This window comes from Ciona intestinalis, chromosome 14 (genome assembly GCF_000224145.3).
Source record: "Ciona intestinalis chromosome 14, KH, whole genome shotgun sequence".
NCBI lineage: Eukaryota > Metazoa > Chordata > Ascidiacea > Phlebobranchia > Cionidae > Ciona > Ciona intestinalis.
This window is the reverse complement of record NC_020179.2, coordinates 953,737-971,748: the sequence shown is the minus strand read 5'-3', so window position 1 is coordinate 971,748 and position 18,012 is coordinate 953,737. Positions and strand designations below refer to the sequence as shown.

At 35.7% G+C, this 18,012-nt stretch overlaps 2 protein-coding genes across 4 annotated transcripts; both read left to right on the top strand.

The window, feature by feature from the left end:
- The first annotated feature begins 27 nt into the window (after positions 1–27).
- zf(an1/a20like)-2 (zinc finger protein 2) lies at positions 28–8,957 on the top strand. The gene is given in 19 exon segments (NM_001047998.1): positions 28–157; positions 431–555; positions 821–1,004; positions 1,363–1,472; positions 1,763–1,923; positions 2,241–2,307; positions 2,688–2,848; positions 3,178–3,325; positions 3,853–4,027; positions 4,382–4,564; positions 4,845–4,932; positions 5,301–5,426; positions 5,672–5,743; positions 6,163–6,329; positions 6,550–6,664; positions 6,720–7,197; positions 7,283–7,593; positions 7,749–7,913; positions 8,503–8,957. Coding segments are annotated over 19 exon segments (3,150 nt in total). The 5' UTR covers positions 28–41; the 3' UTR covers positions 8,701–8,957.
- Positions 8,958–10,845: 1,888 nt separating this feature from the next.
- On the top strand, positions 10,846–17,802 carry LOC100179794. Of its 3 annotated transcripts, none has more exons than XM_026837483.1 (14): positions 10,846–11,169; positions 11,651–11,827; positions 12,111–12,212; positions 12,454–12,551; positions 12,920–13,060; positions 13,264–13,359; positions 13,966–14,107; positions 14,472–14,654; positions 14,705–14,939; positions 15,173–15,289; positions 15,756–15,897; positions 16,669–16,832; positions 16,911–17,023; positions 17,618–17,802. In XM_026837483.1, exons 1-14 carry the CDS (start codon positions 11,036–11,038, stop codon positions 17,766–17,768), a joined length of 1,995 nt encoding a protein of 664 aa, XP_026693284.1. In that variant the 5' UTR covers positions 10,846–11,035; the 3' UTR covers positions 17,769–17,802. The 3 variants fall into 3 exon arrangements, with proteins under 3 accessions (XP_026693284.1, XP_026693285.1, XP_002124501.1); XM_026837484.1 differs by having other exon boundaries at positions 10,847–11,169; positions 13,276–13,359; XM_002124465.4 differs by having other exon boundaries at positions 10,851–11,169; positions 14,472–14,639.
- Positions 17,803–18,012: the final 210 nt, after the last annotated feature.

Here is an 18,012-nt window from a genome sequence, read left to right as displayed (position 1 = left end):
TTAAAAATCGAGATAATTTTAGGTTGTTAAAAATTTAAATAATGTTGATTGAGGAATTTGTGTCGAAACATCTTGATCTACTTGCTGAAGAACATGCAGCAGAAGTTGAGGAAAATCGAGCTGGAAATGCAACTTTATCTCAGTCTGTTTTAAAACGGTAAGGTGTAGTTAAGGCATGTTTTAATTTCGGCGCCGCGGCACAGTTGGTTAGCAATAGCATGCCAACCTAAAAGTCCTGGGTTCACGGCTTGGCGCAGCTACCATTGTGTACCAACCAAGTGGTCATTAATGGGTTTTTCTAAATTGTCTGGCATACAATATAAAAAATAAGAGCAGTTACTACTGTGACACCTAAAAATTTTTTGAATTTTGATTTATTTTGGTAATTTAGATAACCCATAAGTTTAATTTTGTACAATTTGTTTTATAGAAAAGGCTTGTGCATACCCAAACTGGAAGTGACAGGTGTTAAAACTGGGCTTTATGGTAGAACTGTTGCAAAGTTTGGGTTGAAATCGGCAGACAAGTCTTTGCCATTTAATGTTTTTAAAACAGGTATGCTTGTGTAATAGCCTATATGGAAAAATATTTAATCACCTATTATCACATTATGGTTATTTTTTAAGTCTACAAATAAAGGACTTGTAGGAACAAACTACTTTAAAAACAGTCTTGAAATTTTTTTTAATCCTGTATTCCTGTTAAACATGACATGGTTTTACTATTTTTGCTACTTAAAAAAATCAGTTTCCTGTAGGTTTACCTTAGTTTATAATTGTACAGTGCTTTTTATTTCGTTAAAAAAGCTTCAATTTTTCAGGTGACATTGTTGGTATCGACCAGGTGCAATCGGAAACCTCTGGATCGGGTATTGTGTCGCATACAAGCGATAAACATATCTCTGTTGCATTTGAAGGCAGTGAGATGAGAGATACATTGGACTCTCTTGCTCACAACAGAAATTCAGTTGCGCTCATAAAACTTGCAAACGAAGTTACTTACAAGTAGGTTAATAAGTAATTGTTAAAAAACTGTAGAAATTAAAATAACTGTTTCTTGTATGTAAATTGCATTTTGACAAATAATTGCAACTTTTAGTATGCGGTTTAAGTTTATATAGGTGTAACCGTGTAAAGCTAGGGATGTTTTTAAAACATAGGTAAGAGCATATGTTTAGCAACCCAGCTTATACCTTAAAACAGATTTACCCATTTGTTGTGTGTATACAAACTAGCAGGGCCTAAGTATACTGCATTCACAACATTATTCAATGAAGTTGTCTATGTTTTCGACTCTGACTGCATTTTAACAATGTCACTCAAGATTTTTTTACAAATTTAAAACTATTCTTGTTCAATACAGGAGACTAAAAAGAGCGTTGGAGGATTTAAAGAAATATTCTGATGGTCCTTCTCAACATTTGATTGAAGTTTTGTTTGGAGATACGAAACCACAACAGTTTAATTTGCAAGGTAGGTGCCAAAGTTGTAATTTCGAATTGGTGTTGTTCTATTACTGTTGATGCTAAATAAATCTTTTTTATTATGTAAGCGACTGAAGATGCCATTTAAGCAAAATATATGTTTTGTTGTACAATTGGCTGACTTGATTTTTGTCTGTTCTGTTTTCATGGCACCAATTCTTACTGTATTTCTTTAAACAAGAATTGTTAAACTCTGAGCACCAGATCAGGGTCAGATTTGCAGAATTTATACAGTCACAGCCAATATATGTAACATTTTTGTTTACTTTTGTTGTTCAGAATTGACTTTTGTCAACCAAAATTTGAACGAATGCCAACACAATGCTGTGAAATTTGCTTTATCGCAAAGTGAGCTTGCAATAATACATGGACCTCCTGGAACTGGGAAAACAACCACTGTGGTTGAGGTTATAGCACAACTTGTAAAAGCAGGCAGAAAGGTTGGTTTTTTAAAAGCAAAATATAATAACAGTTTTTTGGATATTACATTGTGTTTTAGAGTAAGGAATCATACCCAAAAGGTACTGGGTTCAAAGCTCAATGTTTCTAACATGATTAAACTAGATTAATGAAATGAATGTACTTGGACATGACCAACAACATGTATTATATATAAAATTTATAATTTTTTTAATCCAACATACTCACAGAGCGTATGTTGGCACAATGCACTTATATACTTTGTCGCTCTAATGTTTACACTTTTACAAACACTTCTGTCTAAAAATTGGCCTCATTTTATTTTATTCATTTCTAGGTGTTAGCTTGTGCTCCCTCCAATGTAGCTGTCGATAATTTGGTTGAAAAGTTGTCCAGCATTTCAGGTTTGGTTTACTGTGTTAAGAAATTACTTTGCTGAAAAAAAAAATTTCATTGTACACATATTTTACGACTGTCTTGTTCATATATTTTCACATATTGTAATCAAAAAGTCTAAAAGTTATGTTCTGTTTAATTGTGAAGCTATAAATAAAATATGATATAAAAATACGGTACCATTGTATGGCATACAATGTACCTTAAGATTCAGCCCAAAATTTGTCCAACACACAGAGGGGCGAGGGCTACCACACAAACCTTACCAGATGTAAAAGTCTGTTGCTTTTCCAAAAGTAGGTGGCCTGAGCTTAAAATAATGGGAGATTTTTCCTTCTCTGGCAAGATTTTAGCGCCAATTTTTTTACCCAACCGTTTCAATTTTCAGTTGATAAAGTCAGTGGTGGTAAGATGTCCATTGTAAGACTTGGCCACCCTGCAAGGATGCTCGAAAAGGAAGTCAAACAACTCTCATTGGATGCGTTAGTGTCCAGTAGTGATGCTGCTGCTATTGTTAGAGATGTGAGGTCAGACATTGAAGCTGTACAGGTAATTTTGACTTTTTGTGTTCAAATACTATAAGTGATTGCAAAACCACTGTCATATATTGCTCTCTAGCGACACATGTGTTTGTGCAAGCAGAAAAAAATCACTCGCAAGTTTTTTCTCTGGAAAAAAATTATAAAAACTAAGTTTTTTTGCAAAATAATCTATAAACATAATTACCCACAAAGGTACATATACATATGTAATAACTGGTAAGCGAACACGGGGTTCATAAAACAAAACACCCTTTTTTGGGGCTTTTATTGCTCTTTGTCGATAAATAAGTTACACGCGTTCATTCATACCGAATACAATAAAACAAATTGTTTCAGAAAAGTCTATCAAGGTGTCCTGATAAAGGGAAGAGATTTTCACTAAGACAGGAGCGGAAATTGCTGTTTTCTGAACTCAAGCAGCGTGAAAATAAAGCCCTTAATGAAATCTTGTCATCAGCTGATGTCATACTTGCCACTAATGTAGGTGAGAGTGTATTATATAGATATATTCTGTATAGGTTAAGGTTATATGGTATTTAATGTAAGTATGTGTACTAGTACTGTACAATACTAAAAAAGCCGACCCTGGATTTTACCACTCTGTGCAAAATTTTTATACTCTCGGTACCCCTTGTAAACATTTCCCATCTTCTCATCCTTACTATATATATTTTATTATTATATATATATAGTAGCGTGGGGTAAGATGGGGCACTTTTTTACTATACTTTCTCGTCCCATTTGGTAGTAATCAAAGAAAATTTAAAAATTATAAAACCGTATCTTCACAACTCCCATAGACCGTCGATATATTTGGATATTATTTGCTAAAGGTGTCCCGTCTTTCCCCACCCTACTATATATATATATATAAGCTATGGCATATTTTTTAAATTTTATAATGCAAGTTTATATATAGGTTTGCCTACGTTACTGATATAAAATTGCCAAAGTAAACTTTAATAAGTAGTGGAGAAAAGCTAAAAATAATACTTTGGAATGATCCCACAGGGGCCCATGCAAAGGGACCACTTCAGCATTTACCACATGACTACTTTGATGATGTCATAATAGACGAATGTGGTCAATCGCTCGAAGCAGCTTGTTGGATATCTTTACTACGTGCACGACGATGTATACTTGCCGGTGATCATTTGCAACTCCCACCAACTATAATATCACACAAGTAAATATAAACAAGTAAATGTAACTTTTTAAATACATTTAATAAAAAATAAAAAAAACAATTACTTTAAAAAACCTAAAAACATAATATCAGTTTAATAAAGTTCACAAAATTTATAAAAACACACACATATTACAGAATTAATAACTTGGTGCTCCTGCTGTTATGGGTTATCGGGTAGGGCATGATGTGTATAACACAGAATATCCATGTTATAATGATTATTGGTGCCCCACTGTGCCAGTTTAAAAAATGTAATTTTATTATTCTACTACAAGTTAACTGTACAATTTCTCTTTTGTGACGTTATGTTCATTTAACATACAACTAATTTGAAGACCATTTTCCCCACAGAGCCGCAGCTAATGGTTTGGCAACCACATTGCTTGAACGCATGATAAACTTACAGGGTGATTCAGTTGTGTCTATGCTAACAGAGCAATACAGAATGCACAGAGATATTATGCATTGGGCTTCTAAGAAAATGTATGACGGAAAATTAACTGCAAACTGTAAAGTACAGTGTCACTTATTAAGGTAAAATTTACAGTTTTATCATACAAATGCTACCATTGAAGGTGTATGTGTCCTTGGACAAGACACTTAACGGCAATTGCTCCAACCCAGTGGTCACTAATGGGTTGTCCAAATTGTCAACCATAAAAAAAATCATCCACAAAGTTATATATGTTGTTACTCGTAAGCAGGCACGAGATGTGTGAAATGAAACACCTGTGTTATAAGTTTTAACGACTGTTGTTTTCCGGCCAAGTGAGGATAAACAGATGTATTAAATATTATAACCCTTGATTTTCAGTGATATGCCTGGTGTAGATAACACAGAAGATACAAGACTACCATTGTTACTTGTAGATACTGCTGGCTGTGAAATGTACGAGTCAGAAGTAAGTTGCTGTGAATGAATAAATAAAAAAATAAAAGAAAAATTTGTGTGGTGGGGTAACCCAAAGTTATATCATTTCAACCTTTTTTCAGTTTGAGTTTAAGCTTACACGTTACAAAGTATGCAATGTTGTATTTATGTATGTCAGACAATTTGGACAACCCATTGGTGCCCACTAGCCTGGCGCAATTATGTTTTGTATATATATATATTAACAGTAGCACAAGCAATGTTTATCATGCTTATTCCCCTTTTTAAGTGGGATGCTGAGCCAACTATAGTCTTAACCTTTGTTTCATATCTTGCCATTGGTCCTCACCATATAAAATAAAATACCACTGACTTTAATTTTGATTTTTATACTTGCAGTCTGAAGAAAGCATTTCAAAAGCAAACACAGGAGAAGCAATGATAGTATGTTCACATGTACAAACCTTGGTAAAAGCTGGGGTTAAGGAATCAGATATTGCTATAATATCTCCGTATAACTTACAGGTAAGAAAACAAACAAAATAAACTCACACAAAATACATACCAAACTTAAAAACACCAGTTTTGATTCTATTTGAGAGACTGACGATGCCATTTAGGCAAAATGTATCTCTTTTATTAAACAATTGTTTGGAATTGATTTTGTCTGTTACATTTTCGTAGCATCAGATTCTTACCAATTTTACAGATTATGATAGTTTTTAAAATTTTAATTCTTGGCATTAAAATGTTAAGTATTTTTACCACAGGTTGATCTACTGAGACAGTCACTAAAAGAGAAACATCCTAATATTGAAATTAAATCAGTTGATGGATTTCAGGTAAGAACTACAATGTGGCTTCATCCACCATGTCACAATTATATACATATGATAATATTTTTTTAAAGTTTATTGGTATCTGCAAAATAGTTTCATATGTCTATTGTTTTAGACTCGTAGGCCTACACACCAGTTTTACAGCTAAAATCAATTTTACATATTCCTAAAATAGTTAAAATACTGAGGGGCGATATTAATTGTCCAAATTCATTCTAAAAAAAAGGTAAAATAAACAAACCAGTACCTTGAAGTGCTGCATGCTTAAAAATACTAACAAAAAAAAACAATGTGCATGAAATCGGACATTTATGTATAACTTCTATACTTACCCAACTACACCACAAAATATAGGTGATATTCGATTTATTTATTTTATAAAACAGGTTTCTTGTAATGCATTTCCTCTGTATTATTAAAAGGGGAGAGAAAAAGAAGCAGTTATTCTCACTCTAGTTCGTTCAAATTTGGATAGAGAAATAGGATTTCTATCGGACAAAAGGCGTTTAAATGTTGCAGTCACAAGAGCACGGCGCCACCTAGCTGTTGTGTGCGATTCGACGACAGTTTGCAGCGATAATTTTATCAAGTAAGGAGTTTAAGCATGTGATGCTACGAAAGTGTAACAGACAAAATTGAGTTCAACTATTTGTATAATAAATAGATGTATATTTTCGCCTAAAAGGCATCGTCAGTCTCTTATTTGAATAGAGTAAAGAGTTCATAGTTTGTTATTTTGGTTGGGATAAAAAATGTTAATTTATTCCATTATTCTACTACAGGTTAACTTTACGAATTTTTTTATTCAGATCACTAATTGATCATATAACCGAACATGGGGATATTCGTACTGGTTTTGAATACTTGAATGATAACGAAAATTTCCAAGGCTTTGAAAATCTAAAACCAGTGAAACAAAAGCAGGTAATTTAGGTCGATCAAAGATTTTTGGGAAATTTTATCGATTTTTTATTTGCAGACTGGAAATAGCAAGAAAAAGGAACAAAAAACGACTAAGCAAGAACCAACTCCACTAACACTGTGGGAAATTAAGGAAAAATATAAGAAAATCTTACTGCAGCTCCTGGAATGGCAGAAAACACAGACTGATCCACCCGAAACTACATTCTTTGATTTTTCAAAAGAAACTTTGCAGCAAATTGTGACTGAAAATTGCTCTTTGGCTAAAACTAAGATTTTAGTTGTAAGGAAAGCACAGGATAGTTTAGAAATAGCGTTCCCGTCTATTCTCAACTCAGCTGAGCGTAAAGCAGTGCATGAATTATGTGAAGAAATGAGTTTGGGCCATGGAAGTTTAGGTGAGGATAAGGATAGGCACGTCGTGGTCAGTTTCCGGAAACAAAATACCTCAAGTTTGGAAACTGTAACTCCTGCTACTAATACACTTGAAGCAACTGGCGGGAAAAAACAAAAAGAATCTTCAAATACAGAAAAGGGTAAGTTTAGTCTTAGTTTAAATAATTTCTAAATATGACATATAATTGTAAAATTGTTTTGGCAAATTTGTATTTTTTTCTACAGTTTTGCCAATTTCTCAGCCAAAATCTGTTGTTCCAACGAAAAAAGATATTGGTAAAAAAATCACTCCAGTTTCAACTGACTTACCGAAAGAAGTGCCACACCAGGGTACATTAAGTAATGTGCCATACTCTATTTGTTCGCAATGTGGGAAAAATCTGCCAGAAGATAATATGACAATGCATCAAATACACTGTGAGAGAATAATGAGAATGAAACAAGAAACAAAAAGTTTAAAAATAGATCAACAACAAAAAATTCACCTAAAATCTGCCAAGTCAAAGAAAAAGAAAATATCTAAACAAGCTGCTAAGGTAAAACAACAAGCAAATAACAGACAAATTACTGTGTTTTATTGCTCTGACTTTTATTTCACACACCTCATGCAGGCTAATGATTTACCACATCTGAAATTACATGGGTTTTGTTTTTTTTACTTTAGTTTATAAATATTTTTCATTTTATTCAGAAACACAATACTGATATTGGAGATGATTTTGACACATTGTTAAATGAAGCCATATCGTCAAATAAAGTTTGTTGTCATGGCAACTGTCATACCTACGTAACCACTACTGGCCAGCATTGCCCAATATGCAAGAAAACTTTCTGTTTAAAGCATCATTTACCAGAAGTAAGTAGTTTTTAACTTTTTATTACTTATTCTTTTTGTGGTGGAATAACTGGCCTATTCTGCAACACATGGCTGACTTTATATAGCTTGTGCCCCTTTTCTCTATTCACCTTTCGTGAAAGAATAACTGTATTATTGAATTTATTGGACCCTGTATGGGTGACTTTATACACCTCCTGCCCTTTTTCTATTTACCGCATTTGGTGCCATTGTTGGAGAACTTGATTCCGTACTAGAGGAAATGGCTTCAAAGCTTAATGTTGCCACCGTTGTTGGTGTATTTTTCCTCAAGCATAAAACTAACAGCAATTTTCCAATCCAGTAATTCATATTACGCTGTTAAAATTTTGTTTGTACATAAATAACAAAGAAAAATGGCCTTTAAATTTATTACAAAACGTGGTACCAAAAAACGGGCATGAGGAGTGTGGAACAGAGCAGCCGTACTCAAATATGTTGCACCCATTCAACCTTATATGTGTTTGTTTTTTGTAAGATTCCGAATTCAAACAAAAAAAGAGCTTACCGCCATTTCACCAAAATAATAGTATGTCTATTTATCAAGCCTGTTTAATATATTTATTATTAGGTTCATGGTTGTGGCATGCAGGCACACATTAATGCCCGTCGTCAAATAAGTAGAGATGGTGTTCTGTATAACGGTGGGGGGGTGCCGGATCGAATCCCTGACCCTACAAAACGGGCTCAACTCAAAAAACGACTAGATGCAAAAGTAAAAGTCCTTGAGAGTGATAGGAAAGTGGGAAAGAGTAAAAAAAATAAATAAAATTTGTTGTTTTCCTGTTTTGGTACTACGTGCTTGGTGTATGCATTTTCTAGATCTCGCTTGTGTTGTGTAATGTGTGTAAGTGCTAAACGCAATTCGCCAATCTTTCACGCCTCTTAATTTTAACAATTTCACACTATGCACTCCCTTCTTAGCTTTGCGGGTGTTCATCTATCCGGGTGTTCACATGACAGTTCTACGCGTCTCGCTTTGGCATTCGTGTATTTAGGTTTTTGAATAAAAAACAAGGGAAGCCGGCCTATTTCGTTGAATGTATACGTGTTCATGAGCAAGAAACTTAACGGCATTTGCTCCAACCCAGTGGTTAATAATGTGTTGTCCAAATTGTCACTCATACAGAAAAACAACCGCCCACAAAATTACATACATAGCAACCCGTAGGTGAGCACAATGTGTATACTATACAGCATAACATCCTTATTATAACGACTGTCGTTTTCTGGCCATGCGAGATAAACTAAGTTTCATTCATTTATTATTGTTACAAAATAACGGACCAATAAAAAGTCCCGTATTCTGAATTAGAAGTAGGCTACCGACCGCCGATTATTCCGCCCTGCTGGAGGTTTTGTTATTTATTTGTCCCTACAAGTCGTGCCGACCTTGAGACTCAAAAGCGGACTGCTTCAGAATAGAAAGGTTTCTTTTGCGAGCATTCTACCGTACATAGAACACATGTGTACCACGACCCGCAGGTCAGCGCTTCATTTCAGCTCGGCAGTTTCGGGTTACAAGGCGGTAACAAAATCTTTCTGTGTGCTATACCGGTAATTGCCCCGAAAACGAATAGTATAGTAGGGTGGGGAAGATTGGACACCTTTACATTATATTTTCTCGCCCATTTGGTAGGACACAAAGAACATTCAAAGAATTATAAAACCGTATCCTCCCGACTCCCATAGACCGTTGTTAATTGTTCAAAACACGATCAGGATATTTAGACATTATGTGCTAAGGTGTCCCATCTCCCCCCACACTTTATGCATAGAGTTCTCCGTATTAAATTCTTAGCTATGCTAATTAAATGATATTGAAATACGATATGAACACACACGCCTTTTGTGCTTGTAATACCGCCTTACCCACCAAAGCTAATATTGAGTGAAATATTCTGTTTACCTAAAACTTAAAGCCAAATACTCGACTATCTGATTTATTATTTGATTTACGTTGAAGTGTGCAATTACAGAAAGCAAAGAGATTATGGTATACTGGTTTAAGCCATGGCTGTGAAAGCAAGAACATTTAAATGACACATTTAAAAGCTTTTTATTGCAAACAAACTACTGTTACGAGCAAACTACTGGGAGACGGAGGTGTTTGATCGCCACTTTACTGTATTTGTAGGTGGTATACCGGTCAGTCTTTTCTTGTTGTCTGTTACTCTTGAAAAGAAATAACCGCAGGTCGGTTTTCCAAGACTGGCAAACGGTGCAAGAGAATTCACACTTGTCATCCACATAGCCGCTTTTACACTGTCAGGCGGGCTTGCTGTTTTTGGAGGCGGCATTTCTAGATTTTCGGTGCTTTCAGTATGCGCTACCGGTATGCTGAGAGCGTTGTCCAACTGAAAGCTTGTTTTTGGCCGGTCGCTTTGTCCAGCGTTATCTTGCAAGTGCCTGGAGTAAAACATGTGCATAATATCTTGCTTTTTGTCGGTGACAATCCGATTGCTGGCGTTCATGGGCAACCACACAGTTGAAAATGGGTCTGGTTTCGGCGTACGAGCATAGTATGATAACTTTGCATGCGGCAAGCTACGTAAACCGACCACACCAGGTTGCCCAGTCGGATTTCTTTTTGGTACAGGTACTACAGCAGAAGGCATTTTCCTACTTGATTTTTTTCGGCACGAAAATTCACTTTATTCACAACGAAGGCGACTTCGATGGGCAAAAACTGCTTTGGTTCTTTATTCAACTAATCTTCTATCATAACACGAATAAACAGACTCAACTTAAGCCAACATGCACTCTTTACACTGAACAAACGTATATGATTTTTGAAACCACCAAAATTATTTGCCTTTCTTGGCAGGCTTGCTTTTATGACATCATACTCCAACGAACAATACCCTTTGTGCTCGAATAGAGATAATATTTCTGCTATGAAATTTTTATGACAAGTCAAATTTCAAATTATGTCTTAACATTAATTTTTATGACATCATAGCTGTATGAAATTTGGTTACAACATTTATTTCGTCTCATTTTAATACCCAACCATTGGCGTAACCAATGTAATCGTTATTAACAGTCTCGTTTCTTTGTTATTGTCCATAAACAAGTTTTAAGCCGATCTGTAAAGATCTGAAATGTCTTCGTTAATATGTGGCAATGTAGAGCAGCTACCTACTTGGAACCGACACAAAATCTCCCCAACCTATATAAGCACGAACCTAATAACGCCTCTGCAACTGCCTTTCCGTGATACTGTTGCTAGAAGTCGGTAAGCATTTAATTTTTGACCTGCATACGATTATAGGCACAATGAAACTGCTTCACGTATATAACTACGGTATATCTTTATAACACGTAAGTTTTTAGTAACTTTAACGTTTATTTAGCGAATTTAGGCATACAAAACATTTTAATTTATAAACTGGTTATTTAAACTGTATTCCTATATATATGCCATAATTTTGATATAAGTAGGTCAGGGGTAAGATGGGAGATGTTTTAATGTTCTTTTATTGTCCTAGTTGGTATCGAATATTGTGCGCTAACGGTTTCCACCTTTAGCACATAATATTCCAAAATCCCGACCATGTTCTAAACAACTAACAACGATCTATGGAAGTCGTGAGGATGTGGTTTTATAATTCTTAAAATGTTCTTTGTTTATTACCAAATGGGACGACAAAAATAGAATATAAAGGCATCTCGTCTTACCCCATCCTACTATATATCTTATCCTATGACCTATATAGAATAATAGCCGAAGGAACTTCACGTCGGTTTCCACGTTTCGAATGGGGCTCATTCCAAACAGATTATGGTGGAATAGGGAAACTCCCCATGTTGGGGAAAATCCGGCAGCAAAATCACCGGGAATTACCCTTACCTAGAAGCCACCGTCATTATTTATCAAGCTGTGGTAAAATGATGTAAGTCAATTTATTTTTATTTAAATTGGCTTCCCCGGCGCCATGGCAAAGTGATAAACAGAGGTTTTGGGTTCAAGGCTCGTCGCTGCTACCATTGTTGGCGTATGTGTTCTTGAGCAAGACACTTAACGGGATTTCTCCAACCCAGTGATTCATTATAAGTTTCTGAAGTCTGAACTCTCAGCCATTCATTAAAACAAAAAATAAAAATCAGAATGTAATATAAGTTTGAAATTAATTGTTTGTGTTTAGACTTTTGTAGTAAATCCGTATATTATTACAGACATGGTGTAGTACAGCCGAGTAAGATTACATCACTATTAAGAAGCAAGCTTCGTCAGAACGATGAGTTTATATTATCCCCTAACCTGTGTATCAATATAGCGTAAGTACTGTAGAATCTGAAATAGTTTTAAAATTTTAATTTTACATTTTATGTGAAATAGATAAAAAACGGGGATGGAATAAGGGTCATAACGTCATAATTATGGTTGTGACGTCAGAAGTAACTTCCAACTTCATAACTTGGCATGCTACTTTGTTCTTATAAAACCTATTCCGCATTCTAAATTGCCTTGAAAAATTTTACTGTTTTTTAAAGTCTATAGTTTGTTTACGCTAAACAGCCTCATGAAAGAAGATAACCATTTCTACCAAGAACCTTGCTACTCTTCACACAGCTCGAAAAATGATATGTTTCCTCGCAGCAGAGCAGAACACGCAAGTATGTTTTCTGTTTTATACCTCGTGCCCGCTTACGAGTTACCACGTATTTTTATACCTTTGTGGGTGTTCAGATTTTTAATTTTTTCCTGATTTTTATTTGACTGCATATTTAGACAACCATATGTAACCGCTGTATTAGAGGAATTACCGTTAAGTGTCTTGGTCAAAAACGCGCAACAAACTAACGGCTGCATTAATCCTTGAACACAGTATATTTTTGTTAGGAGGCAAGGGCTTAACCTATTTCTAGGAGGCGAGGGCTTAACCTAAGTTGACTATTTCTATTCATACAGCCACACTAAACTATAGCCTCCAAACAATTCAAAAACTTTTAAAAATTATTCAGTTTTTATTTTATTTTTATAGTCCCCCCTTTACCGAACGAGCTTCGACAGTCCACGCCCTTGTGCGACACCACGCGGCAAGGGCTTGCTGGGGTCGTCCATCGTCGATACAAAGTGTCATCTTACGCGAACGACTTCCGAACGCCAAGTCCTTCAAGCAAAAGTGAGTTAAGATTGGATTCCTAAAACTAACTGAAAAATATTCTTTATTTTTAATTGGGTCAAAATGGGTAAAAAAAGTCTTTTATAATTAGAAACATTTTTTTTCCATTGAATTTTAAAAAATAAAGCTAATTGAAACAATCGCCTTTAAATGTTTAAAAAATAGTTGAAACAAGTTTTATAACTACTTCTCTTTCCATTAAGATAATGATAAAGACGAAAAAACACAAAAACAAACACCTGAAACGAAAATGACTTGCCCGTTAAATCAACCCAAAGGGCACGACCATAAAGTTACAGGTAAGTCTTTTTATGCTCAATAAGATACATTTAAAAAATAATAGTTTAAGTAATACGGTTAAAAGTAGTTTGATAGTATTTATTATAAATCCCATATATAGTAGGAGGGGGGAAGATGGGTCATCTTTTCATTTTGGGGGGGAGGGGGGAAGATGGGTCATTTTTCAAAGAGTGGGAGAAGATGGGATACCTTTTCATTTGATTTTATCGTCCCATTTGGTAGTAAACAAACAACATTCAATGAATTACAAAACCGTATCCTCACAACTCCCATAGACCGTTGTTAATTGTTTAAAACACGATCAGGATATTTGAACATTTTGTGATAAAAGTGTCCCGTCTTCACCCTATATTATACCTTACTGCAGCTCGCCGTTTATGAGCTCTATGTAGAATATAGAATGAATACCAGCATCCTATAATGCATTTAAATGTAAAATCTGCCAACTGTCTTACTACTTTTACTAAAGAAAAATGGTTTTAGTTAGATAACAGTTTCCAACTTGCATATGGGCTACAGACCTTATGGATCATATTTTTATTCAATATACTACCTAAATTATTTATTCAATATGTTACCTATACTATATTTTTTCCTACTTTCAGGTCTTTGGCCTTGCTGGCCAGCTGGCAACAATTATATCATCTGTGACGTCACAGGGCAAATTGTTGAGAAGCGTGACGTAGTGTCGTTGGATGATAAACGGGATTATACGAAATATAAAATGTCGCAACAATATCCGCCACAGTAAGTATATAAAAGCAATTGTTCCAAGAACTGATAATTGTAAAGTTTTGTAAGGTTGGGGTGAGATGGGAGATGTTTTCATTCATTTATTATATATTTGTTAGTAGTCAAAGAATATTTACAGAATTATATAACCGTATCCCCACTACTCAAAAAGACCGTCGTTGTGGGGGTTAATATGTCCTAACGCTATATTCATCTTACACCACAGTACAAGAAGTGTAATGTTTGAAGTTACTTACGTGGTAACTCGTAAGCGTGCACGAGGTGTATGAAACGAAACACCCATGGAATAACGACTGTCGTTGTCCTGCCACACGAGACTGAAAAAGTTTCATTTATTTTTTCATTCATTTATTCATAGCGAAAAGCCAGCAGCTGAACCCTACAAACCAGTATCTGATTATCGTTCATTTGCAAGTTCTGACTACGTACCAGTTGCTGTGGATATATATGGCTGTGGTCCAGGTTGCGTTGGAACGGGAAACCCCGATAGGGAAATACCCGCAGGGGTGCACCTGCACAGAAAAAGGTATTCTAAAATAAAGTAAGGCTGTTTTTATGGCTCAAACTGTTTTATTAATTATAATTCCACAGCAATCCTGGGCGAAAATCGGCGTGGGACCATCTACCCGTTAACCCCATTACTCCACCGTGGGCCTACCACCCCACAAATGCTGCACGAGAGACCGTAAGTAACTCGGAAGTGTCTCAACCTGGAAATGACGTCACGAGCTACCCTCACCAGCGCCACCAGTGTCGAATAAACAAGTACAGAGGAAACGAAGGCGAAATTGATGTTTCAATGAGAAATCGTTGGGTGGAAAATAAAGTATGTTGTATATATTATATATATTATAGGTTCTGAAACGTTTATTGTAATTTTTGCTTTTTCTTCACGTGGCCAGAAAACGACAGTCGTTATAACACGGGGTTTCTGCTTCATACACTTCGTGCCTCTTTGGCAACCTATTAGTGACCACTGGGTTGGAGCAATTGCTGTCTTGTCGACTTTCGAGGAAATTTACTGTTCAGCTAAATTAACACTTTCGTTTCAACTCGCAGAAAATGGTTCGACTCGCCGAAAGAACAACACCTCATCTTGCTAGTTGTAAAGAGCAAAGTGGACTTCCTGCACTACAAGAATCAAAAAGCAATACTTCTGCCCTTGATGATATAGAAGTACGTACATTAAATATAATAATAAAAGTGTAGATTTGTTTTATTATTCTGTTTATTAACATATGTATATATGGCCATCTTTTTAATATATAGTAGGATGGGGGAAGATGGGTCACCTTTTTATCTATTTTCCCGTCCCATTTGGTAGTAAAGAAATAACATTCAAAAATTTATAAAACCGTATCCGTACGAGTCCCACAGACCGTTGTTGATTGATTAAAACACCATCAGGAAATTTAGATATTATATGCTAAAGGTGTTCCATCTTTCCCCACCCTACTATACTATAGTAAAATGATACCTGTTTTCATTTTTTTATCTTTTTAATTGGTAGTAAAGAAAGGGCATTTAAAAGCTATATAATTCTGTAAATATTTTTTGTTTGCCACCAAATGCGACGTAAAAAGAGGATAATAACATGTCCCATCCTTACCCAGCCGACTATACAATAATCTGTTTTAAATAGATTGAAGACATAGAAGAAGACGACACTGAAAATGATGTTTCTCAAGTTGACATAAATGACAAACGATCTGACATTTCCCCCAAATCAAGCTACTCCCATCGGCCACCATTTGCAACCACTGCTCACCACCGTAGTATAGCAGGTAAACTAAGTATGAGTTGAATGCGTTAATGTATAGTGGGGTGGTGGAAGATCGGACACCTGTTCATTCTATTTTCTCTTCCAATTTGGTAGTAAGCAAAAAACATTCAAAGAATAATGAAACTGTATCTTCACCACTTTCATACACCGTTGTTTATTGTTTAAAACACGATCAGGATATGTCCCATCTTCCCCCAACCTACTACTATATATTTAAAACACGATCAGGATATGTCCCATCTTCCCCCACCCTACTATATCATACTATGTATATATAAAGTGGTTTTATACCACACAGTAAATTATAAAAATATAATGTAATTTAAAAACCTTTAGCTTTTTTTAGCAATTTAATTGATTACCACGAGATTGCAAATGTTATTATTTAGAGCATGGTAAAGTGTTGGTGTTTTACCGTTCGAGGGTTGTCGCTTGTACCATTGTTGCCCAACAAAGTTCGATCCGTATATTGGTAACTTGTAAGCCGGCCCGAGGTGTACGTAACATACACATTTATAAAAAAGACTGTTGTTGCCCTGCTTTGCGAGTATAAATAACCGTTTTGATTCATAAAATCATTACCTTAACTAAGCGCTGGTCACTAATGGCTTGTCTAAATTGACGGACATACATAAATGTGTGATAACCCGTAAGCAGGTATGAAAGTGTATGAAAAAAACACCTGTGGTATAACGTCAGCTGCCGCCCAGCCACGCAAATATGAATAAGTTACATTCATTCAACTGTTGATTTGACTACTCATTTTTTACAGAAAATACACAACAAAAACTTCCGCAAAAGCCTCCATCGCCTCCCCTTTTATGCAGCCGTGAAATGGGGACGCTCTCCTGCTTGCTGCAGTCAATTTCCGCCGCTGAAAAAGACCAGAAACGAATTGAAGAGCGAAAAACTATTTCTAACATTACCCCGATGCCTGTACGTATATTTCAATATGAGTGTCATTTATCTTTGGTAAGATGGGATATGTTCGTAGTTTCATATGTTATCCAACAGGCCAACACTACGATGCCTTGCCCTACTACGGACCCAACCAGCTCGTTTTACCAACCTGCCATCAAACCACCACCAAGTCCACTGTGGAATAACTTGCAATATACGGGAGACAGGTAAAGTTTTTATACTTTTTTAAATTCTTACATGTTTTAAGAAGTCAATTTTTGCAACTTTATTCTATACGAGTGAGGTCCTACAGCGAGGCACGCCGCGGAACGTGGACTTTGGGGCAGATTTATAGTCCGATTATATTGTAACTGTAATATTCAATAATAGCGTTATGCCGCATTGTTTTGAATTATATCATTTAAACTAAAGCGCTTAGCCTTGTATGCATTGAGTTCCTGTATGCGTGAGGTTCTGGATGCGAGGCCCTTCTAGAGTTTAGGCCAGAGTCGCCTGTTACCCATCAATAGCGAGTTTAGAATAATTTCTGTAGAACAAACAGAAACAAAACAACCAATTTATCCAGTTGTAGCTCCAGCCTATATGGTGGGGGAAGATGGGACACCTTTTCATTCTATTTTCTCGTCCCATTTAGTAACACAAAGAACATTCAAAGAGTTGTAAAACCGTTTCTTTACGACTGTCATAGACCGTTGTTAATCGTTTAAATCACGATCAGGACATTCTGATATTATGTACCAAAGGTGTCCCGTCTTACCCCACAGCACTATACCTAAATATTTTGACTCGAAAATTTTCAGGGTACCGCATCGTCTTGGTGTTCGATTTAAAACTGTGGCTTCTAAACGATACCATATGGTGCACCCAGAAACTATTCCAGATCTCAGAGATTTTAGGTCACCACAGCGCAGAAGCAAGTTTCTCGGCTACCATACGTCGGTATTTAGGTAGCGGTTAGATAAAATACAAGCCAGCGCAAGCTAGAGCATCAGTGTGGTTTTTGTCTTAGATTGTTTTCGAACGATGAGTAATATATATAGGCTACAGATTTTAAAACAATGAGTCTTATTATAAATTGTCTCGCGCTTGTGACATTATAGTCTCTTCCATTTCGGATCTCAAGGCATAGCAATTTAACATTCTTTAATGCCATCTTTTGTCGAAACATTGAGATTTTGAAAGAACTTAGCACTTC